At 40.1% G+C, this 24,848-nt stretch overlaps 1 protein-coding gene across 2 annotated transcripts in view; it reads right to left on the bottom strand.

Annotated features, from left to right (window-relative positions):
- Positions 1 to 24,848, bottom strand: part of KDM4C (lysine demethylase 4C) — a 306,318-nt gene that overhangs the window by 39,232 nt on the left and 242,238 nt on the right. For both annotated transcript variants that reach the window (XM_081151625.1, XM_081151626.1), the window contains one exon: positions 14,384 to 14,569. In XM_081151625.1, the coding sequence (XP_081007751.1) occupies positions 14,384 to 14,569 (186 nt within the window). The remainder of the gene's footprint in view (positions 1 to 14,383; positions 14,570 to 24,848) is intronic.

Below are 24,848 nucleotides of genomic sequence, written 5' to 3'. Positions count from 1 at the left end.
AAAAACCAAAAAACCCTCATCAAGTCTTTCTGAGACTCATTACTATACCTGTTTGTCCCATCAAACTAAGCCACCTATAAAGGGCAACACCAATAATAAAATCCAATTGTTTAGATGTAAAAGAGTTTTCTCTCCACTGATACCAGGTTGCTTTCAATCAGGGTGGGCTTAAAAATTAAACAGGCTCTTATTATGAAGCATTCTAACCTTCATAAGACTCTAACCAATGTTGAAATAAATTTCCACACTTCAGATTAAAGATGGCTGGCTAATCATCAATGATTACAGTCTGAGCAGGAAGAAAAAGATGTCCCTAATATGTGCACTGTTTCATCAAAGGCATGCCAACATCCAACAAGCCAACTCCAAAATATTTAGAGCCAGTATTGACAAAATAGGATGAAAAAAAATCAACATTTCTTACCTGACAAGTACTCTACAGCGGTAAACTCTGTGCCAGAGCCAGAGCCAGAGCCAAGAACTGGCTGGCACACAGTGCAAAGAGAAAAAATAATGCAAGGGTGGGAATGGAGTGGAAAAGTGGCATTTAAATTAGCAGTCACAGAGTGCTTATTACAAGCAAGGCACATTGCTAGATGCTAAGGACTAAAATAAAGAATGAGAGAGTCCCGTCTCTCAAATAGCCCACAGGCAGAAGGGAAGGCTGACATGGCTGACCATCACGTAGGTATTAAGAGTGAACAGGCAGGGGCAGGAAGGGACCCTCTAGAGAAAGCTTCACCATGGAGAACACCTGAACCAGGCCTGAAGGAGCCAGGAAGCCCAGATGCACATCCATCAGGAGGCCATTTGAGAGCACAGGGTTTGATTACCTCATGAGCCAAATGCATAAAATAAAGCACACAAGATTACAAAAGAAACAAATTATGTTGCAATAATATAGAAAAACAAATTTGTGGTATAATATTTGTACTCCTGTAATAATAATAAAATACTAATATCTAGTGACAACGGTAATGTGATTACTACTTTAGACAGTCATAGAAACTGCTAATGCCATCATCACCTATACTAAAAACTGACAGGATTGCTCAATTCCAGCTAGAATTTAGTGAAAGAAATTGTAATTTTTTTCTCATCCCCTAACAGGCAAATTTTTCCTGATATTATAAAAAAAAAATTATAATCTGGAATATTTAGTTAACTTTTTAACAACAGCCTTATAAAAACCACAACAATGTCATATATATAATGGTACTTGTACGTACTGTACATAAGTGGACACAGTAGCAAAATGAAACTCAAAGACGACATCTCTGTGACGGGTTAATTTATAGAAGCTAAAATGGGTAATCTGGGGATGGCCTAAACTGACACAGGAATCTAACAAGTACTGAGAATGGAATATGCACTATATTCTCAAATATCATTCCTTCCCAATGAGTTTCTGACAGAGCAGAGAGCAGTTGGTTCAATATGACCTCTAAAGAGAGGGCTCAGGGGAAAAGAGTCTGGTGTGGTAGAGGGAAGGGAGATTCCTCTGCTTTGGCAAGATGGATCTTTTCTTATCCAAGACCTGGCAAGGCTGATCTGTGTTCATGCCCTGAAGGAGGGTCACCCAACATCTGCCAAGATGTGCCATGGTCAGGGCAGAGATGTCTTCTTGGGAAATCCATGACTGCGTTATCCATCTATATGATGTTACTAAAGGGTGTAAATCCAAATAAAACAGTGTACTCACAGGCTTACAGAGCCAGCAAGGTAAGAGAGCTGAAGAAACAAGTAACTTATCCCATGAATAGACAAAAAAGTACATTTCCATGTAGAGCCAATGACCCTTTCACCTTCTCCACTTATTATTTCTCCCTAATTTCTATGAATTAATAACTTTAAGATATTATTACTGTAGTTTTTCAAGAATCCATCTTATAAAAATTCCTAGAGGAATTTGAGTAAATAAATTAATATAAACTCTCGTCTTTTACCAAACGAATGCAGAAGTCACTCCTCTAAACGTGCCCTGTCATGATGACAGCTTTCTCCATAAAATTACAAGAACCTGGTAAAAACCTTCTACCCAGAAAAACCTAAAGCCCTGGGGCTTCGTGGAGAAATAATTGCTCTTACAGACAAATGCACATGCACACTCATAAAAATGTCACAAGTATTTAATTTTCTACGTGTCTGTTTGTTCACGTGTACTTTTATTTCTCATGGGTTTTTAAGTGCAAACATATAATACAGTGGGAAATAGTGGTAAGCAGTTTCCCAGCAAACTTAAGGTCTTACTCACTTTAACGTCTGTAGAAGTATACTAAATAGACTGCAGAAGAAACTGAGAAAAAAAACCCACAAATTATTTTCCATCTAAGTCATGTGCTCACCTCAGAGGAAGTGGTCTTGTGTTGGGAGGTAAGTGAAGAGAACTGCAATGGGAGAACCATCTTTAGATGCTTCCCTGTGCTAATGCAGGAAACTCTCAACAGGTTAAGTACCTCCTGCTTTCTTTTCTAAAGAGCAAGCAACTTGCTGCATAAAGAGCAGAGAGGAGAGCTCTCACATCAGGTACACTGGAAGAGCTGGGGGGACATGGCAGCGCCCCACTGCTAAGATGGAACCTGACGTGCACTCTTACCTAAGTCATGGGCAGTCTCATTAGTTGTTAGAGAACAGGTGAGTCCCTGGATGCCGGCCCCCAGAAGCTCTGCCTTGGCTTTTATATTTCAGGAGCTCTTAGTCTTCTTGTGTAGCAGCAGTGAAATTTGGGGAGAACTACAGCTTCGACACAATCTCAATCATTCATACTAGGCTATGTGGGTGTGTAGAAATTAACAAACTGATTCTAAAATTTATGTGAAAATGCAAAGGCCCAAAATACTCAAAGCAATCTTGAAAAAATACTTGAAGAAATTACAATTTGGAGGAAATGAGGAGGAAAAGCATTTGTTCAATTATAAGATAATACAACAATTTTGTTTATCTTGGATGAGACTATTTCAATAGAAGCAAGGAGTATAGGGTATTACTGCATGGTACTCTTGCCAATAATGGTTTTTGAATTTCAATGACAGTTTGTGACTGGGATAAAAATAGCTAAAATAGATGCAAAAAATTTTTAAGGAAGGAAATCCAAAGCAAAACACACTAATTAAATGTTTTAACAGTTTTTCTGTTCCACCAAGAAGGAAGCCAAGATAAATAATGAAAGCATGTAAGCTAATCGAAGCCATAGTCTCAAGTTGGAAAACCGACTCCCAAAACAGCACAGTCTAAATGAAGTGCCATGTGACCTGGAAGTTCTGCAACTTTTAATGACTGTTGAACCTCTCTGAAGTTCTGTTTCATCATCCATAAAATGAATACAATCATAATACTTCTACACAAGGTTACTGTGAGGCCCAAATAAGATAATGTACTATGTATGAAAATGCACAGTAAGCTATAAAGGTACTACACAAATATTACCTATTATCATTGTTCTTTATCTACATTGATACACTGCTACCAACAAAGGAGGATGGTCACCTTGAACAAGAGAGAAAATTAGTGTGAAATAGGCCTTCATGGTTCTATAAAGACACACTACTTATATGAGCATGAAAGAGACAGACAGACAGACATTGAGCAAGCACAAGCTTCCTAGGTTTCTTTCAAAATTTTAGGAGAAACAGCCAAAGGAATAGTGGAAGAAAAGTCAGTCAAAAGCTTTCTACTGCCCATCACAACAGCAGCAGGAAGAGTGCAAGTTCTACCCAGCTAGCTCATTATGTTAGCCAAAGGGGATAAAGCCACCAAGTCTTTGAAGTCCATTATTGATCAAGAAAGCTAATCTCTCTCTGCCAGTCTATCTAGTGTAATTAAATACATGTATGTGCCTAGCACTGTGCTTGAAAGAGAGGTGTGTGGGGTTCCTGTGAAGGCAGGGAAGAAAAGAACTGAGAGGCTCTGTAGCTGTCACCCCTTCTTTACCAGTCTCTTGCCTATAGTCCTCCTGTTTTCTTAGATATCACCAAGGGTCATCTCTATAGTCCCTACAGCCTCAGCAAAAGCCACTTCTCAGTCTCCAGTAAGGATGCTGTTTTTTACTCCAAATGTGATAAAGAAATGTGATAACAGAATTTAAGGTACTCTAATGAACAAAATAAACTGATGAACAAAACAGAACCAGAAGCATGGATACACGGAACAGACTGACAAATGTCAGAGGGGAGGTGGGGGAGGGGAACTGGATGAAAGAAAGTGAAGAGACTGGCCAAAGAACCTATATGCATAGCCCATGGACACAGACAACAGTGTGGTGATGGCCAGAGGGGTGGGCGGGAAAGGGGGGAACTGGGTAGAGGTGGGCAAAGCAGGGGGGAAATAGAGGATATCTGTAATAGTGTCAATAATAAAAATTAAAAAAATTAAAATAAAATAAAGATTAAAACAGAAAAGTTGTTGAATACAAGAGTTTGCAAATTCTGTGTTTCCTTCTAATTCCTCAGAAATGTACAGGGAAAGGCAGACACACTTGACTGGAAGTCCTATCTACTACTCAAGGAGGAAAAACAATGGGTAAAACAACTCCGGAGGATATCCAAGGCCCACAAAGAGGGTTTCACTTTTTCCTGCCTCCTGCCCAAGCAAAAGCCGAGTGCTAGGTCACCCCAGAAATAACTGTAAGAACGTTTTACTGAAAAATGTAGAAATAGGAATTTCTTATGTTTCTTTGGATACCACTCTGTGTAAGTTCACTGACCCACTATACCTTCTTGTGGGACAAGACGACAGTGAGAATGCATAATATCTCACAATGAAAACAAGCCAACTTCAGATAAGGAAAGGTCAAGAAACTGCCCGTTTTGCCAGAAAAGGAAAGAAGGATTGAACTGCATGTAGGAAATGTGTCCGAGCCCAGGATGGCCACCAACATTCTGTAGAAGGGCAGAACAAAGGAACTGGGATATCCCGGGCTGGCTGGCTTCCTGCCAACAGGCCTCCAGAGGCCTTTCTAATTAATCCAGAGTTATATACATCATCTTTGTTGAGCGTGGACATGTAATGTTGACCTAGAGAATGGCCTTTTAGATAAAAATGTTGGAACTTATTAAATTGCCTTTTCTATTGCTTGTAGTTAACAATCTTAAAAAGTTATACTTCCAGTACATTTTGTCAGTATCTATGGATTTCATTATGACTATGGCATCTAATTACTGTTTTCTACCTGAAGGAATTGAAAATCCTGCTTCTTATGCTTTACAAGATGTTGGAATGTCAAATAACCTTTGCTGTTGCGTGTCTGTTGACACATTCCATTTATATTTCTCACTGTATTCATGGTGTTTGACTTCAATACCAATGTTAAAATATGGGATTAGTGTCACTACTTAATTTTCTTACCAAGCTATCAGACAATAACGCATGCCTTAAATTTTTTTTTTTAAAAGAGTATAATTTGCTGAAAATCTTAAAACTTCCCGAGACCTAAGAATTATTAATGCTGTGAAAAAGTGAGCAAGCATTTTACATGGAAACACATCTTGCCCATGCAAAAAAAAATGTAACCAGATAAGTGGTCCTTGGAGCGGAAGACTTGGTTTCCCTCAGTATGTGTGGTCCTTGAACTTGCCAAGTATCAACTGTGCCTTGTAAATATTCCTCATGCAGTTGGCCCCTCACAGTGGAGCCCAAGGTCTGCTGGGTGGTTCCTGGCTCCACACGCACTTCGTGGTGGGATTAACAGAGCCAAGTGGGAAACACAACACTGCCATGTTTCTCCTGGGGATTCTGATATGTTTGCTCTTGTGATAAAAATCAAACACCTGCACCAAGATGCAGAATTTTCTTGAAATTTTTGTTTAAAAATCAGGATTAATTTGCAGTTTTACAAGGCCAGAATAAAAAGCTTAAGAACATAGTCTACATTTTGTATAATATATTACACATTTATATTATTATATCTATTATATTTATGTTATAATGTAATATAGTATACATTTAAAATATGTTCTTTTGCCCAACCAGATTAAAGGATAAGAAATTAGAGTCTGGTGAAAGACTATATTTAAAGGCAGAGATATTGTCCTGAGCCACCTGGGAACTGAGTGCTTTCTGCCCCCCAGATGGGTATGTGGCCTTGCTGACCCTGTATCTGACTCAAGAGCTGACACTTCCAGAAGGGAGGTGTAAATCCCTAATATAGACTAAAAGCAAGATAGCAAAATACAACTTTCATTCAGATCCAGCAGCAGTCAACCCTGTACAGGCACTGCCAGAGCTGGAGAGTGCCTCCAGGGACTAGCAGGCAGGAGCAAAGCCCCCCCAAGGCACTCAGCCTCTGCTCTGCTGCAGGGTCTCCACGACCTAATCAGTTTCTGTACTCTTGGCTGATTAAAATTGGAATGTGCAGTGGAGGCATCTGTTTTTCTCTTCCTACATATTAAACACCCCCCTGAAACACTTTAGCATCAGAAGTGGGCCTGGACCGCTGCAGCCGGTGCCCGAATGGGGACTGGTACAAAGACCCTTACCAAGAGGCCAAACTTTGATGGAAATCTGGAAAAGGGGGAAGGACAGGAAGGGAGGCTGAAGATGGCTCAATGGAGGCCAAAGAAACAACCTCTGGCCTGGGACTGTGAGGTCACTGCGGGGAATTTCTGGGGACAGTGTCAATGGAACTTTTCCTGCATGCCCCACAGCCAGGTCCTGTGACTGAACAGCAGGCCCAGCAGACAGCAGGATGGCCCGCAGTGAGACTCCCTGGCTCTCCCTAACTGCCCTAGCTAAAAAGGCAAGAACTATGGGCCCCCAAAGGAAACTGAGCCCAGGGCATAGGGATGTGCTGCGGATTGACACAAGTCCTGTTCTACTGACAGAAAGCATGGGGAGATAAGCTCTATACTCACTGACCTGCTGCCCTGCCTGTGGAAATGGCTACAGGAGGAGAAAAAAAATGAAAACAAGGTATTAAATAGAGTACAGAAGTTTGAAATGGGATACACTTAATTATCTTAGAAAAATTAAGAAAAACACTGTCTTCACTGGTTTTACCTGATAAAGTGAGCAAGGGAACAACTGGTTCCAAATGTAAATATTCTAAAATGTCTGTGCTAAATATTTCTCCTCCCAGGTAAACCAGGCCTTAACTTTTTATCATCTGGGACAAATGGATTGAGATCTCAACAAAACATTTCTATTGATAAAAGGGTGAAGGATTTCTTCTCTTTTTTTGATGTATGTTTAATTTAAGATAGATCAGATTCAGGCCTGGGTTGCTATAGTATTTCTTTTAAATCTTTGCTAAGAATTTTTTACCCCCAACCTTTGCTTTGATCAGAATTCTCTCTGTTTATCGGTGCAAATTCAGCAGGGTATTTGGGAAATAACTATGTAAAAGAAAACAAACCAAATACAAATACTACAAGTACCAGATAAATATACACAAGTCTGAGCAGAGTGTAGTTGGTCATAACCAACTTTACTGAACAGAATGGAAGTCAGCAAAATCCAAATTGTTGTAGGAAAGACAACCAACACCCAAACAATTCCACTGCCAGTTAACCACAAAGCTGAGATCTGGAGACAGGAAGAGAACTTGTGGAAATGGCACCATTCATATCATTGTGAGATGAGTGTTCGCTAAATTCTGGTTCTCTTTCTTAAAAGGATGGAAGAGAAACTAAAAGGGGACAGATTCAAGCCATGGGATTGAGCTCTAAACTAAAGGAGGTAAAATAAAAAGGGAAAAGAAGGAAGGATTCAACCCATAGCTGCATTTGACAGATCAACTCTGTTGAAGCCAAGGCAAGCTCACAGGCATTAGAAGGCCACACTGAAATCGGATAAAACACATGTGATTAGTTCTCAACTCTCTTGTTGTCTCTTAGAGACTTCCCTCCCTCTCCTTCCCCCCCACATCTGATTAATCACTAAGGCATGTGAGTCTGTCTCCAACAGGTCTCTAGAACCAAGGTGCTTCTCCCCACCCCTGACATGGACACTTAGAAATCCAGTTCCCCTTCTCTTATCACCTGCACAAGGGCCTTGCCTCCTGACTAGCTTTCCTGCATCTACTCAGTCTCTTCTGCTCTGCAACCAGCCTTCACTCAGTCTCAAGAAAGAGAGTCCTACCACTCTCCTGCGCGCACACACACCTCCTATGGTGGACCCCTGATGACACGATAAACAAGAACTTTCTTAAGTTTTGCTTAAAGTAGTGGCAAGAGTCATTGGAATGCCCCGAGGCACATGAATTAGGAGAAGTCCAAGGAGCTGTGTCAGGTTGAGAAACCCTTGAAAGACAACTCAATAGCTTCTCCTGCCTGGTCTCAGCACTATCCCTCTGTGTGTGAGTGTGTATATGTGCGTGTGAGTGTGTGTGTGTGTGTGTGTGTGTGTGTGTATGTATGCACATTCGTATATGGGACAGCAGTTGGGTGGCTTATGTTTGCGCCCAATCAAGGGGTGAATCAGGTACCTGTGGACCTTGCTCCTGGGGGGGGGTGGTGCTCTTCCTCACCATGGCCCATCGCCTTTAGAAAAACTACATCTTCCAGCCAAACATTTTATCCCTAAAAATGGATCCTTGCTTTGCCAAGATCATTTCCCTAACTTGGAGAAAAAAAGAGGACTTTTTAATTTTAATTTTGGGACATATAAAAAAGTAGGGGAGTTCCACTGTACACAGCCGTCATTCTCTGATTACCTGATGGACTTCTCCAGCCACATCTTCCCTATCAGCTCTTTCCCTAATCCCTCCATAATACCAACATGTCCTAGACCCCACTATCATTTTGAATTTTCCAAACTTTCCAGATAAATGGGCCTTTGTAAAAGTTCATGCACAGATTCCCTCAACTTGGAACATCATTACAACTCTTGTTAACAAACTCATACTCTCCATTCAGAACCAGCACAAATGTTACCTCCTCTGTGAATTCTACCTGATTGCCCCCAAGAGAATTAGTGGCTTCCTTCTTTGGGCTCCCAAAACATTTTATTCATATCTTCATTTAATCTATCTTATTATGGCAATAGACTATAGCAGCTAAGGGTCTTGGCTCTGAGTCAGGTTGCCTGGTTTTGAGTCTACACAGTTACAGTGTGAGAGAAGCATCAAGAAAAGTTAGTCAACTGGTACCTGTCAAAAGATTAAATAACAAAGTATAACTAAGCAAAGCCCTACCTACTACTATAAATTAACCAATTACTGCCTGATTACAAAAACATAATCCTGTGGCCACCCATCATGGGTCACAATGTGATGAAACACAACATACACACCTATGGTGAAATGCAATTCTGGTTTTCAAACCCAAACGCCTACTGGAACTTCCTGGATTAAAAGTCATAAACCAGAGTCAGGGTAGACTTTGGTAAAAACAGACTTCTTAGAATTCTAGAAAGCTGAAGAGAGATATTTCTCAGGTACCCATTTACTTTCTTTCCTTTGTAGACTGTACGGTTTTGTCAACCTTGTTTCTGGCTTAAGAACTAGGACAGCTTCATATTTATAAACATTTTATTAAATGAAAAGCATGGATAATGTTTTCCTGAATGAGTCCCAAGTATAAATGCCTGTGGTAGAGCAAAAATACGTCTCCTATTTCAAGTCTGGCAGGACCCTACACACAGGCAACTGTGCGTGCTCCTTAAGGAAACAAGGTGCAGGGAAAAGGTTTGTTGTGATAGGTTGCATTCACTTCCACCCTTTGTGGTCAACCCAGTTCTGCTACATCTCCAAATCCTTGGCTAATTAAATGGGAATTTACAGCAGGAGTGAATGTTTGGGGTCCCTCTCTATCAACCCACAATAATCCGAAACACTGAGGACTCTTTATAATTAATGAATTCATATAAAATTATTGATTTTAAGAAATCAATGTACAAAATACATTTTGTCATGTATTTTCTCAATAACTGTTATAAAAGTAAAACAGGATATACAATATTTTTCTGTGATAAGAACTGCTACTCTAGGATTTAAAATTTAGAGGCCTTGATCCTCTATTGTTCCACATAGTGGTGAGGTGAGAGTAGTTTCTGCATACCAAAGAAAGGTTTTATTAAGTTAGTGATGACAGATATTCCCACCCCATTACCTCCCAAAGGTTTGCTCTCTAAACAAGCACAGATGAACCAGATGAGCTGCCTGTTCTGAGCCCTTCACCAGATCCGTGCACTGTGGGTGCCCCCTGTCCTGAGCCAGGCATAGAGATGGCAGGGGAGGAGTTCATGGGGCCTGCCTGGGGAGCTGATCTAAAAACAAAGCCTGGGAAAAAGCAATAGGTAAATGCTGAGCAAGGACTCAAGTTCTATTACTAAGATGAATGCCAGAGTAGAACATGAAGAATGGATAGAGGGGCAGAATTAAAAGAAACGAGAGAAACTTCCACAGGGCAAGGTACAAGAAACCAGCTTAATCACTACTTTCCATTATCCACACCAACCACACTGCCTTGAAATAAAGTGCACATGTAAAATATCTAACACACTTGACATAAAAGATGCTCAATAAATACTAGTTTTCTTTCTTCCCCACTAATCCCATTCCCTAGCATTAAAATTTTTCTAACAAATTTACACCAGGTAGCTTCTATGGATGGCCAAGTACTAGTTGCTGGAAACAAGACAAAATTCTAGTTAAAATAATATTCTAGTTAAATATAATCTAGTTAAAATAATGATGAACAACAACAAAAAACACAACACAAAATAGCAGGAAAAAGATTGACCACTAAGGTGTCTTCTCTATTTTGAATATTGTCTGTGTCCATATTAATAGCCACAACTTAGGAACTATGAAGGAAACTAATTTCTCAAATGTCATTTTTCCAAGAGAAGAGGGTATGAAGATAAAAACAATGTACCCCATATATGATACTGTATTAAACAGGCCATGATCATTGCAATGAATTGCATAAAGTGCAATGAGTGGCGCTCCTACACTGCATATATGGACTATTCTAATCTAATGCGAAGGTTTTCTCAAATAATTTGCTTAGGGGGAAAATCTGTGTATGCCATCTTCCTAATCTCGTTTCCCTCGATGATTCAGCATCGCTTCCACTTGACACCTGTCTAGTTTACTCGGGTGTGAGGAGAAGGCCTCTGCAGGCAGTATATAATTTATGAGTAGCTCATTGTTTGGTTTAGAGCAGGAATATGTTTTCAAGGCTCCCAGTTTCAAAACCATTTTACTATTTATTTTGTTCTTTTCTTTTCCTTACAAGCATCTGTGCAACATTCTCATAAATAGGTTAGGAATACATCCAATGCAACCTTCAGAAACAGAGCCAGGAAATAGGTCACACTAGGTCATGGCAAAGGATGGTCAAGTACAACACTGCATACCCAAATACATGTTTCCAAACACAAATAGAACCTTACATTTGAAAGACAGCAGGTGCCAGTCAAAAAACATGTTTGACAAAAACACTGAAAAACACATACTAAAATTTAGATTAAAATGACAGGGATTAGCTGTGCACTTTCTGTTACATACTCCTTTCTACCTTTAAAAATTTGAAAGCTATCTATTTTTTCAAATAGTATCTTTTTAAGTACAGAATGTGCTTACTGTTTAATGAAAGAGTACATGATAAATCAGATGAAGTTTTTATAACATTATGCACCATTATATTTTACACTCAAAGTTCAATAATGTTGAATGAGATAGTATATTTAAAATAATTTGTGGCATGAAAGAAAGAGTATAATTTGCATTAAAATGATCTTTTTGATGCAAAATGCAAATAATTGGGAGAAACAAATAAAAAAGGGAAACAAAAACTCCAAAGTGAGTAAAAGTGGAGATCCTATTAAAGTAACTATAACTTATACTTCATTTCACCTACAGTAGTATAAGCATCCTCTATTCTGGAAAAAGACAGGGTTAGCCTGCCAACTTAGCTTGATGTTAATAGTACTCACAGCTATGATTCAGCAATTGCTCATTACTCTCAAATACCCAAGGCGTGGCTGTGAACATAGACAGCTACAGTTCTGACTCTAGGGAGAATATCCCCTAGCACTCACAGTTTACACAAAGAGAAATGCTTGAGTGAATCTAAACTTCTTTATGCTTGAAAAGGAAAGAACATTGAATGCAATAGGGGCAATCACAATGCTCCTCACCAGAGCTGCTGTCAAACATTCTGGGGAGGAATCCATACTTGGAGTCTAACTGAAGAATACTGGATAAATAAGAGTTAACAGGAATATAGTTTCAGAAATCCTGTGCTCATAGTGCTTCCCGCTAGAGCACTTTGCGAAGGCAACTTACAAACGTTAAAATGTTTCCCTCATAAGAGAAAGTGCCATATGTAATGTTATAAATTATGGGATGTTTTCCCTACCCTTACAAAGCATACCAAGCTGAAAGGGAAGAACAGAGAAGAGTAGTTTCTAAATCACCTCAAAATCAAATATTTTCATTTTCATCATCATTTATGAAACATTAGCGACATAAACCTGACTGAACCACACACTGAATCACACTTCAGAGGAACGAGGTCCTGATTACACACCTGGATCTCTTTAATAGTAATGTCAATACAATCATCAGTAACCACAGAACTTTGGAATATTAAAATGGCAATGTGTGATCCCAAGCACAGATGAACACCTCTAGCACCATTCGAGGTTTGGAGTTTGGAATTCATTCACATTCCAGCACCCGCTGCTCATTAACTGAATCTATTTGGGCAAGAAAGTGAACCTTCTCTGAATTTAGTTTTCTTATCCTTGAAAGCAGGGGTACTACTCATGTGTCTCAGTTCACATAGGATTTTCAGCAACAAAGCCAGCAGTAGTAGTCATCATCATAAAAGAAGAAAGCAGTGATACAGCCTTTATTTTTCTGAGGGCTTACTCTGTGCTGTGGACTAAGAGCACATGGTGAGGCAGGCATGCCACTGTTTGTATAGGAGGAAGCTGAGGTGCAGAGATAGGAACTTGCTCAAGGCTACATATGTGTCACCACTGGCAGAATCCAGGTGTGAGCACCAACTACTCTGACTCCAGGGGTCATGACCTCATTCACATCTCAAAATGCATCCCCCCATGACATCTAATGAGGTAATGCTACTGAATGAACATTGTAAATAGCAAAGCACCAGAGCGATGCAATGTGTTAATGCTGTAACATTTTTAAAGTTGCTGAAATGTATTTTCTGCTGAATACATACTTCTATTCTTAGCAAGAGTCCATGAACTCAAGGAACTAAAGAAAAAGCACAAATAAATATGCTACTTGAGACCTAAAACAATGGAAAATATGGAAAATAACTTTACAATAGATGGGACAGTTGGTGATGTCACTTTGTACATTTGCATATTCACACACAATCGCACAGAGTTCCAACTCACAAATATCAAGTGTCTCTCAAAACGCCCATGGAAGTTGCCGGAATCATTAAAAAGCTGCAAGACTTGTTGTGTATGGGTCATGGCTCCCCAAGCCCATACTGACAACTTGGGAGGCTGCTCACAGGAGGTTATTAGAGACATAGGACAAGCATGTTAGGCTGCAAATAGTCTGTGGCCAAGCCTCCCAGGGATAACAAAGGACAGCAAGCTAGTGAAGCTGAGCTTCAATACAATGCTTTCGCTTCCTCACTGACAACCAAAAACAATTACTGTGAATTGGAAAGATAACAAAAGCATAGCAACTATCTACACTGTCATAACATTTCTAAACATTTAAAACAGAGGAAAGATTCCATTCACCCAGGACAGGTAAGCTAAATTATAGTTAAATTCACATGCTATTTGGTTGCAAACACTCTTTCCCCAGAAATAGGTACAGTCCTGAGTGAGATGGTCAGGTAGAAAAAATTGATCTCTATACTTCTCTTCAACATTACTGCTTTTCTGAGACTGCCCTCATCCCTCCCAGGGCCTCCATGCTTCGCCTACTTTATTCAATCACGAACAGCAAGGTCCCCAACATGCACGACCACCTCCTCTTGCTTTACTATGTTGCTCTCTTTGCTTCTTCTAGAAGGGATGAACTACAACCCCAAGGCCAGACTGTACAGTTGTATAGATTAGGCACTGCATAATCTCAGGTGTAGCTTTCACATCACTCTCTCCCAGAAATGATCTCACCCTCACCCTGGACACTGCAGTGCACAGTCTATATAACCACACTCAGCAGCCCTTATACAAATCCAAAACCAAAACAGGCATAACACATTTTTTGCATTCATCTGTTCATTCACTCATTCAGCTCAATAAATCTGTATATGTCTAACATGCTCCAGACACTGATTGGTCCTGGGCAAATATAATAATAATATTGCATAATCCCTGCCCTCAAGAAACCCACACCTCAAGTCCAGAAATGTCAACAATGAGTAACATTACAGAGTAGAGTATGCTGGCCCAGGAAAAAATTCATATACAGTCTCAGCATCAGGGAAGGAAGAGCAGGCCTTACCACATTTGGGTTTGCCTTATGTCGAAAGCATGTGATGTTCACCACATATGGCCAATCGTCAGGCTCCATCAGCACCCCGGCGGCATGAGCACATGTGACATGGAAGGAGGCCGGGCAGCGGCCGTAAGAACACTGGATGCAGGCTCCAGAGACCTTCTTAACCCGATGTCTGCAGAAGATGCATTTCTGGAGGGTTAAAACAAAGAAGGGCATCAATTCAAACTCTGTAACTCAGCCAATTTCCACACTTGAGAGAATAATACCTATTAGAGATGAAGAAAACTCATTACATCAACAAGTCGTGACCCTCCAGGGGCCCAAGTAGTGATAGCAACTGTGGCAATATAAGCTGTACACTTTCAAGAAAACATACTGCTATGGTCACACACTTCCAGGCATATGTTGAAATACTTCTTGTAGTTAGGAAAAGCCAAGCCTTTCGTACATGGTTCTCCAGGCACAGAGCTGAGGAAAAGGCCCAAGAGTGCACCCATGAATGCTGAAGCTACTTCTTTTATTTCCTGCATGGCAGGCCTTTCTGTACATCCAGAGAGAGAATGTAGGTTTGGAGCACAGGCACACACTCGCCTAAATTAGATGAGGTCTTCAAAAGTACTCAAATAGCACACAGATGGACTATGTTTTCCATTTGCAAGAAAATGTAAAAGTGTTAAATGGTCCAATGTGAAAACTAGTGGTTCAATTGTTTAATAATCCAAATCTGAACCCTTCATGACTGACAAAAATGTACCTCCCAAAGTGAGAGAATTGAAAATCATCCCAAAGGGCATAATTTTGTTGAGTATCTATAGCTGACTATGCCTGGGGAAGAGAGAATGAAAATAAAAACAGCAATAATGATTACTACAATCTGAAAATTAAATTGCATACAATTAGCACTAAACATCATCAGTGCAATTGTTATGAGAGATGGGAAAAATAAAACAGCTTCACTAAATATAAGATTTGTGAACTAATACTTGGGTTGGGGGGAAATGGTTGTAGAACAACATAGGTTAGGTTCAGAAAAAGAAACAGAATGATCAAAAAGCTCAACTTTTCATTCCTAAGGATAAAAAGGTCTACAATCTGATCAAAAGCCGCTGTAACTGCTCTTCTTTTATAGGTACATTTTCCTTCCTGGGACAAAAAAAAAAAAGGTACTTAAATTCAATGCCTTTTGGGGGCTGTAATATTTTATCACAGAGCTGCAAGAATCGATGTGCACTTATCTTCTAACTCTTCTTTGCCTTCACATCTAATCAGCCACTTCAGTCTTACAGATTCTGCACCTTAATCTTGCTCTGATCTCTCCCTGCGCATCTATACCAACTGCCACTGCCTCTGCCTCTGTCCATGTTGTCTTGCCCAGCATAGTAATGGCCTCCTAACTGATCTCTCCCTCTTCTATTTCAATTCATCTTCTCCAGACCTGCCAGAGTGATGTCTTTACAACATAAATCCTATGTTACCCTCTGTTTAACGTTCTTCAATGGCTTCTCCTTATCTCTCAGACATTCTAGAAAAAAAGGAACAGCATGAGATGGAAGAGGAAAGCTTACAAAAGGCCCTCCATGGCCCGTCTCAGCAGTATTATCTCTCACTAGTCCCCATAAGGGTCCTACATCCCAGGCATTTATCTGATCCTCCCATACATCTGGATTTAATGTACAATTAAATATTTTTAAGTGGGGGAGTGATAAGTATGTGGCTTAGCTAATTAAGAAATTACAGAAAGGGAGAGAGAGCATACCATAGAACTAAAAAAGACCCATTATAATCTGAATAAAAGCATTATTTAGCATCTTATCTTTATATCTTTTCGGTGTTAGTTTCAATACGTTCTTGGTAATTCTTGGTACGTTGATATCTTTTTGACAAATCTAATCATTTGAAATGGGATGACAGATATAATAGCAAAACTCATATCAGGAGCCCCAAGCATAATCAGACAATCTTTCAAGAGGTCAGCATTTGAATAAGTTCAGATATTAACAGATGTATCAAATGAGAACTTGTTTCCTACTTTCCTAATTAAACAGGATTTTTTAAGAGTATTATGACTTAACTAATTAACGAGTTAGTAACTCTCAGCCTCCTCCACCATCAACTTCATTAAACAGAGGCCCTCCAGAAAGGGTGAAGGAGACAGAAAGAATACACTTAAGCCCAGGAGGATTCGATCCTTGGAATCTATTAAGGGAAGTGCCCCTCCTTTCCAAGGAAGACCAGAGGTGGTCACTTCTAAGGATAAAATCAGTGTGTCGCAAGAACTTTTAAAACATGCAATACCTGACTATTTAGTCAGGGGTACTGACCTCCTTTCCCTTAGATTGTCAAATAAAAAAAATGACAACAGCCAATGCAACAGCAGCTATTCAGTGTGAATGAATCAAAATTATACCTACTTTTTGTCAGATCAGCAAAAAATATTTTTGGTGTGCCAAGGAATTTTAGTAATTAGTTTATGTGTGCCATGAGATGAAAAAGGTTGAAAATTGCTACTACAGACTACTGTAACACAATGCTTTGGAAGATGTTTATTCACAAAGTTGAGAAGTTTGACTAAAACATCAAATAGATTCCTGCTGAGATACAGAACTATACAAAACCCAGCAGGGAAGCCAGTCTGTATCCTGCAGTATAGTCTCTCAGCTGATGTTGATAGGCTGTGTGACTTTAAGCAAAAGGGTGAATAATGAAACCAATTTTACCATAGGCTAATAGATATAAATAAGAGTTAAATTCTTACAGCATCTCATCAATATTACAAAGAAACGACTTTGAATGAAACTACTTCTTATTTTAGGGCTTGCTGTATTTCCAAACCCCATTTCACTTACTACTAAACCAGTTTTCTCCCCTGGCTGAAGCATCTGTGGCAATTTGACAGCTACACATGTCTGGGCTACAGAGTTTAATTCAGTAAGGCAAAGAGTAGGACAAATAAGACACTTCTCAAGAATGTTACAGTGGAATAAGTGCTGTGAAAGAATTAATGACAAAGCACTATATGGAACTACAATGACTGCTGCGATGTGTTATGCTTAGGGGCAACATTGGGAAGAAGGCTTTAAAGAAACACAATGACTGCCTGGCTGATGTGGCTCAGTGGTTGAGCATCAACCCATGATCAAACAGATCACGGTTCGATTCCCGGTCAGGGCACATGCCTGGGTTGCGGGCTCGATTCCCAGTCGGGGGCATGCAGGAGGCAGCCAATCAATGATTCTCTCCATCACTGATGTTTCTATCTCTCTCGCCCTCTCCCTTCCTCTCTCTGAAATCAATAAAAACATATTTAATAAAAAAAGAAAGAAAGAAACACAATGACTGACTGGATCAAGACGGTGGGCTCAGTCAGCCCCAGCTACCATCCCTCTAGTCCCAAACCCTAAATAAAGATATAGGAAAAAGAATGAAACCATAACAGCACTAATAAGAAAGGGTGTAGCAGATCCCCAGCAAAAAGCTATTAGTGGGTATCTGTGAGGGGGCAGTTCTGACAAAACCAATGTCAAGAGTGGGTGCGAATGTGTAAAAGACAAACTACCTGTCGGGCCAGCCCTATGTACCACCCTGCCTCTAATCATCAGCATGTGAAATAACCTGATTTGATCTGAATCCAAGTCCCATGGACCCATCGTTCAACAAGAGAAGTGGGTTTTCACTGGGTTGAGGAAAGAACAAGTGCACCCAAGGTGTGCCACAAAATACCAAAAGATACTTTAAAAACCACAAACATTTGAGGAAAACCAATGCCATTGAAGAGAGGTGCCATAATTAATAAACAGAAGAATTTCTGACTTAAGGAGTCAGGTAAGTAGAAACAGAAGAGGAATTTGAAAGAGGTATATAGAGATTATGATAGAGATTCTAAATTATGATAGAGATTCTAAATATGCCCCACCAATTTTAAAAAACAGAAACAACTACACAGGTACCTCTAAGAATTTAAAAATATTATTATGAAAACCAATCAAGATGTGAATATTGGAATGGATCCCACTGAAGATCAAATTAACAACTGGAAGATGGGGCCTAGAGATTATATAGGACATAAAAGAAAATATCAAAAAGAAGAAAAATGGAACACAAATGCTACACCATATGCAGAAGCAATCCAAATGTTCATTCCTTCTAAAAGGAATTCTAGATGAACAGAAAAAGAGAAAATAACAGAAAATTCTGAGACCTGAAAAAGGCCTAACATGTAAGATTAATTTTTTAAAAATCACCTAAATGCATCCTAGACACATCTTAGACCTCCAAATAAAAAGAGAAAATCCCAAAACCTTCCAGAGAACAGAAAAATCAGCTTACCATCAGATCTCTAATCTGCAACAGTGAATGCTAAAAGACAATGAACCAATGTCTTCCAGCTTCTAAAGGAAAACTAAATTTGGTCTATATCCAGTCTAATTATCATTCAAATGTGAGGGCAAACATAAAGATTTTTTCTTTTCACCATTCAAGGATCAGAAGTATGAATGAAGAAGTAAAAAAGCATCCAAAATGCTAAATATGTAGATAAATCTAAACGAATATTGACTTCATAAGCAATAACAGTAATTTATGTCTCTGGATTTTAAATATAGAGAAAATTTAAACAGATGACAATAGTAGCATATAAGGAGAAAGTGGTAAAAGTGAAGTTTTAAATGTTCAAACATTCTTGAATTGTCTGGGAAAAGGGTAAAAGTACCAATTAACTAATCTTGTAAGAAAAAAACAGTAAGAAAAAATAAAAGGAAATAGAAACATAGAACAACAATGAGCAAAAAGAAAGCACATTATAAATTAGTAGAACTAAGACCAAATATATTAGAAATTATGTGAAGTGTAAAAAGACTAAACTTTATCTTATAGACCAGGGTTAGCAAACTTTTTCTTAAAGTACCAGATAATAAATAAATATTTTAGGCTTATGTGCCACACAGTACCAGCTGCAAATACTCAATTCTGCCATTGTAGTATAAAAGAAGCCACAGATAATCCACAAATGATGGGTATAACTATGTTCTAATAAAACTTTATTTACAACATCAAGCACATGCCTTAGTTTGTGGCCCCTGCTATAGCCCAGGGGCACATATTTGAAGTTAGTAAGCTATGAAGTGATAGAAAATGAGTATTTAAGAAATTAGGTCATTCTAGCAGCAAGGTAGATAAACGACAGACTATGAGGAAAAAAACCCCACAAACTATAAGGAAGTGTGGATGAAGGGGCCCCATGCTAAACCTGAGAAGCTCAGGGGAGGTCTGCATGGTGGCGTTACAAAATCAGAGACCTAAAGTAACCACATAGGATGGTCTGAAATTAAAACTTCCTAATTAAAAGAAAGCACGACAGGTAGTCATGTCCTAGGCCAGTATCTTCCTCGACAAAGGTCAGTCTTTACCTTAAGTGAGCCTATTGTCCTTTTGGCATCTACTATAACATACCTTTGGAATGTTAGAGTAAATCCCCTTTTTCCAGACCCCTTAGGGTACAATCTCCCATTAGAAATGAAACCCTCACTGTTATCTTGTTGCCCAAATACCATCTCAGTGTGCTGCAATGTAAAATAGTATTTTGTCTCTTCATTTTACTCTTTATCCAATCTCAGAGATTCCCCTGCTTCCCTCCCCACCCCCTCACCCCACGCCTTCCTAATCTACCACCAACGAATTTCATGTAATCCTCCTTACACCTCACCTCCTCCTTTGATTGTAACATTTATTAAATAAACTGCAAAACTGCCATTCTCCAGAGCATATTCTCAATCCACTGAGATTTTGCTTCCATTGTAATCAGTTCGGCTCAAATAAACTCATTAAAATTCTCTACAGGTTTGCATATTTCTTACATTGACAGGAGCCATAGAAACAGAGACAAAGGATGGTGAGTAGTGGGCTAGAGAAGTGGCTATTAGGAGGAAGGTAAATTTTGAGTGTGTTTTACTCATTACTCATTGACAGAGATTCTATATCTTCCTCTAAATAGAACTACTCTATTTAGCTCAAGGTCAGGGTTGGACATTCTGTCTTCTGTGGGAAAGAACCTCTCTAGCAGCTGCCTAAGTCTAAAAATGGATGAGGGTAGATGACGCCGTTTCTAGCGGGATGGGCATAGAGGGGAGCTGGTGGACAGTAAGATTACTGGGCATTTAAATGCAGGGAAGATTCAGACAGACAGGGCCATTCTTCCTACAGTTTAATGGGGTGCCAGTGAAAGGGATGAGAAGACAATTTCTGGACAACAATTAATAAAGGAGGTTTGAGAAGTCAAATGAGGCAGTCTAGAGAACCATCACGCTGGGTGCTTTACACAAAGTCAAGGAGAGGCTGACATCCAGGGAGACGAACATAGCACACCAGGAAAGTGCTGACACAGATGACACTAAGAGTGACTTTAAAGTGTTGTTCACCTTTATGGCTTCCCAGTAAGGATGCCCAAGACATAGCAGCTGCTCAGTCAATGTTTGCTGAATTATACTGAATCCAGTCAAGACTTTTTGTCAAGTTATGGACCTCTCCTTTATTTTCTCAACAGTGAAAAAAGACGCCTCATTATATAACTATGTCACAGGGATGTTAGAGCACTTTGGAATACCTGGGAAGCCTTTTTAACACACAGATTGCTGGCACCACCCCCAGAGCTTCTGAAGGGGAGGGGGCAGCAGCATTTCTAACAAGTTCCCAGTGATGCTGAGGATGTTGATCCAGGGGTCAGTCACACTTGGAGAACTACTGGGTTAGAGAGTGAAAGGGTTAAAAGGTGTCTATTACTGAGAGTCTCCATAGTATAAGGGAATTCAGGAAGTACAATATTTTTCATCTCTTCTTCTGTGTCAAGGGCTGAGAGAATCCTCAGGCGAGTATGATTTATAGGGCACTGTACTTTCTTGGAGGACTGGATTTCCATACTCATTCCAATGGCATAGGCCATTAAGGCTCCTAATGGATTGAGGAATTAATGAAGTATCTGGCAATGAGGCTTTGTGTATCATTAGGTTCCTTCAGCATACAGTCTGGCAAAGGGCATCAAGAAATGATGAGCTGTGAAGGAGTTGGAGGTTCAAAGCACGTCCCCTTCCCTTTTTTTTCTTTTAATATGATTTGTAGTATAATTTTATTGATGTTTTGCCAATTTTATGATTCCTTTTTTTCTTCCATAAATAGGTAGGTAATTCCAAAACAGGCACAAATGCTTTTTATTTTAATTAGTGCTTCCCTATCAGACAAATAACAAGCTAATGATAATGACATATTAGCTAATTCCTTTTTCCTTTTGCTCTCCAAAGACACTTCCCCCCCCAAGCACTACACAGCAAGCTAACATTCCCAACACAAAACAGGGAATAATGCTGGACTCAATGAATGCCACTGTTCTTGTGGGCAAGTCAGAGGATTGAGGCTGAAAGTTTAACTCTGCTCCAAGTCTTTAATGCAGGTTTTAAAGCAGAATCTTTTTTTTTAACTCAAAAAATTTATGCTCTGCTCATTAGTATCATTAAGTCAATCACTCATGTGCCAGTATAGGCCAGCGCTGGGGGGACACTGATATGATACTGTTCTGAGTTCTACAGCAAGGAGCTTACCGTCTAGGGGAGAAAACAGACAATTTAGCTGAAGGTAAGCAGAATGCAACAGCTGTTATAAGAACAAGGTTCAGAAGGAGCAGAGAGAGGAGAAGATTGACACCAAGAGAAATCAGTTTGTCCAGGGAGCTAAAGAGCAGTTGGGGAGGGACAGAAAGGGGAACACTGAAAACCCACGTCCCTTGCCCTGCTGGTGTGGCTCAGTGGTTGAGCATCAACTCATGCACCAAGGGGTTGCTGGTTCAATTACAGGTCAGGACACAAACCTGGGTTGCAGGTTTGATCCCCATGTAGGGAGTGTGCAGGCGGCAGCCAACAGATGTTGCTCTCTCATCGATGTTTCTATCTCTCTCTTCTCCTCTCCTTTCCTCTCTCTCTAAAAATCAGTAAAAAAGAAAACCTATGTCCAAAGTGGACTGATCCTGTAGGGTTTGGGCTGCTTTTGTGAGAGGCAACAATTAATATGTAGACTCATACCACGTTAGCCACATGGAACTGTTCAGATCTCAGCCATCGAATAGCAGACATGATGAAATGACACAGTAAAACTCAATCCTGAATATGCATCAGCTCACAACATAAGTCCTCTGTCTCTCCACTGCCCACCCCCAAGAAAAGTTATTTCTACACTTCAAGTTCAGAGCATTAAAATAAATGGCTCATGATGTCAAGTGTGTTGAATTAAATCCTTACTTATGATATGTATCAGAAGCCATTTATCTCATTGCCTTTTGTTTGCTGAGATTCACCCTGCAAAAGGTGAGAAGCTAAGAAAAAGTCAAGGAGCAGGCTGAAGAGGAAAGGGCGGAAGAATGAGCTCAGCCAGGCCAAGCGTCAGAGCTAGAAGAACGGGCAAGGTGGCAGGGGTCAGAGAGAGGCTGCACTTACTCAAAACAAGGCTAGAAAGTCATTATCAGCCCTGAGAACTGCTAAATAAGAATCACAAAAGAATGCCGGCACTGGAAAGGCCATAGCAGTTCAGACACAAACTGACAAATTAACAAATGACTCTTGAAATGTACTATGTGAAGAGCCCAATCACACTTCCTTTCATTTTGGATGAGCAGATGCACCACAGGGAAGACGATCAAAGAGGAATCTTTCTGGAAAAAACTTTTAATCCCAGCACTAGAACACTGACTGCACATAGCAGGTGCTCAATAAATAGCCATTGACTAAATGAATGATTGTTTCCTTACATAGTGTGTTAATTCATTCTTTCAGTCATTTTAATACTTATTAAATATCTTCTATATAAAAGGCATTATACAAAGTGTGAGGAGATACAAAAATAAACAATAAACAATCCATGTATTCAAGGAGCTTAATCTGGCATACAAAACTAGCTGTAACAAAAGCTGTGCAGTGGTAATTATAATAAGCAAGATAATGTGCTCCTGGACTTGGAAGGAGAGTTGGACTAGCTGAACAAAAGTGAGGCCAGCATGTGCACCACGGCTAGTTCCCTGCCTCCACTCCAGCGTGTCCACCATTCTTCTCCTGAGAAGATCTATGGGAGGAAGAACTTCATGACCGTCAGCTAAGGACAAGGAAGCAGATATGATCTGCCAATAGCTCAGGGCACGTGGCAGGCAACCCATGCACCACTCAGAACAGAGGGCCACGAGCACGAGTCACCAAGTCCAGGCACTGCTGGGTCAGTTCCATCGGTCTGGCTCCTGAGAACTCATAATAAAGTAAAATGGAGTTTCTCCAAAGTCAGAAGGTGCCTGTAATTCACTTCTTGGAGTTCAGAGTTGTGTGCAGTGTTTCTACCCCTGGTTAGACACGGCCCTGGAGGGTGTTGGGGACATGCTGCTCATGGCAGAGCCAGCAGTGGCAGGACACAGGATCTGCCATGTGGCTGGAGAAACTACCCAGCAGGGTTTTAGAGAACTAGGGAAGTCAGCAAGAGCAGGTGGACTGCGAGCTCACCTTGAAGAACGAGCAGGTATCAGCCAATGCACATGTGGTGGAATGAGGAGGGAGGAAAAACATTCTAGATGGTTTTAACAAAGCTCAGAGGTAGAAACCATGAGGCAAAATTGAGTTAAGAAGTGTGAGCACAGCTAAGGGATGACAGGCTAGAAAGGCAAGAGCTCAGGAGATCTTGGACAGTAGCATCCTGGCATAAATCTCACTTTTACTGGCCAAGGCGGAAGAATGATGGTGGCTTAGTAGTGGCAGCTAATTTTTAGGACTACTATTTTATTACAATTTTCTGAGTGGCTCAGGTTTCAACCTCAGGTAACCAAGGCACTCTCCAGAGCAGCCCACACAGAAAATCAGAATGACCTTTGGCTAAGAATGCCTATTGTTCAGGTATATCTCTTTGCTTGACTGTCTTTTGCTCCTTTGAGGTTGGACAAAGTCTACTCATCTTATTATCAAAGGCACTTGCACAGTGTACAAAATAAGGATCTGGGGAGTATCATGACCAAATAGCCACAGTCCTCCTGTCTTCCCTATGTGGACAGTATTTCACAGTCGTTAGAAGCATGAACTAGGAAGTCAGACCTGATTCTGAATTCCAGCTCAGCACAGGCACATCGGCAAGTCACAGAGCAGCAAAAACAACACGGCAGGAACAAACAGAAGTGAAGGAGCGAGGAGGTCATGGGGGAACAGGCTAGCCTCTGAATGGTTCCCGCCTTTCTTTCCTACACGCCCCTCAGCAAAAAACAGAGCTTTCCCTCTGCACTTACTACTACCAGGGCTATCAGAAAACCCAGACATAATAAGCAGCATTTGTAAATAAATTAACTATTTAAGGCAACATCACAATCTCATGTTGAAAGAGTCATTTTGCTAATAGTATAGAGCAGCATTTGCTGGATCACAAAATAGGCAATGTTATCTAAGCTGAGAAAAATCAATCACTT

This window comes from Miniopterus schreibersii, assembly GCF_964146895.1.
Source record: "Miniopterus schreibersii genome assembly, chromosome: 11".
NCBI classification, from domain to species: Eukaryota; Metazoa; Chordata; class Mammalia; order Chiroptera; family Miniopteridae; genus Miniopterus; species Miniopterus schreibersii.
Note: the sequence above shows the minus strand (reverse complement) of the source record. Positions and strands in the feature narration are given on the sequence as shown.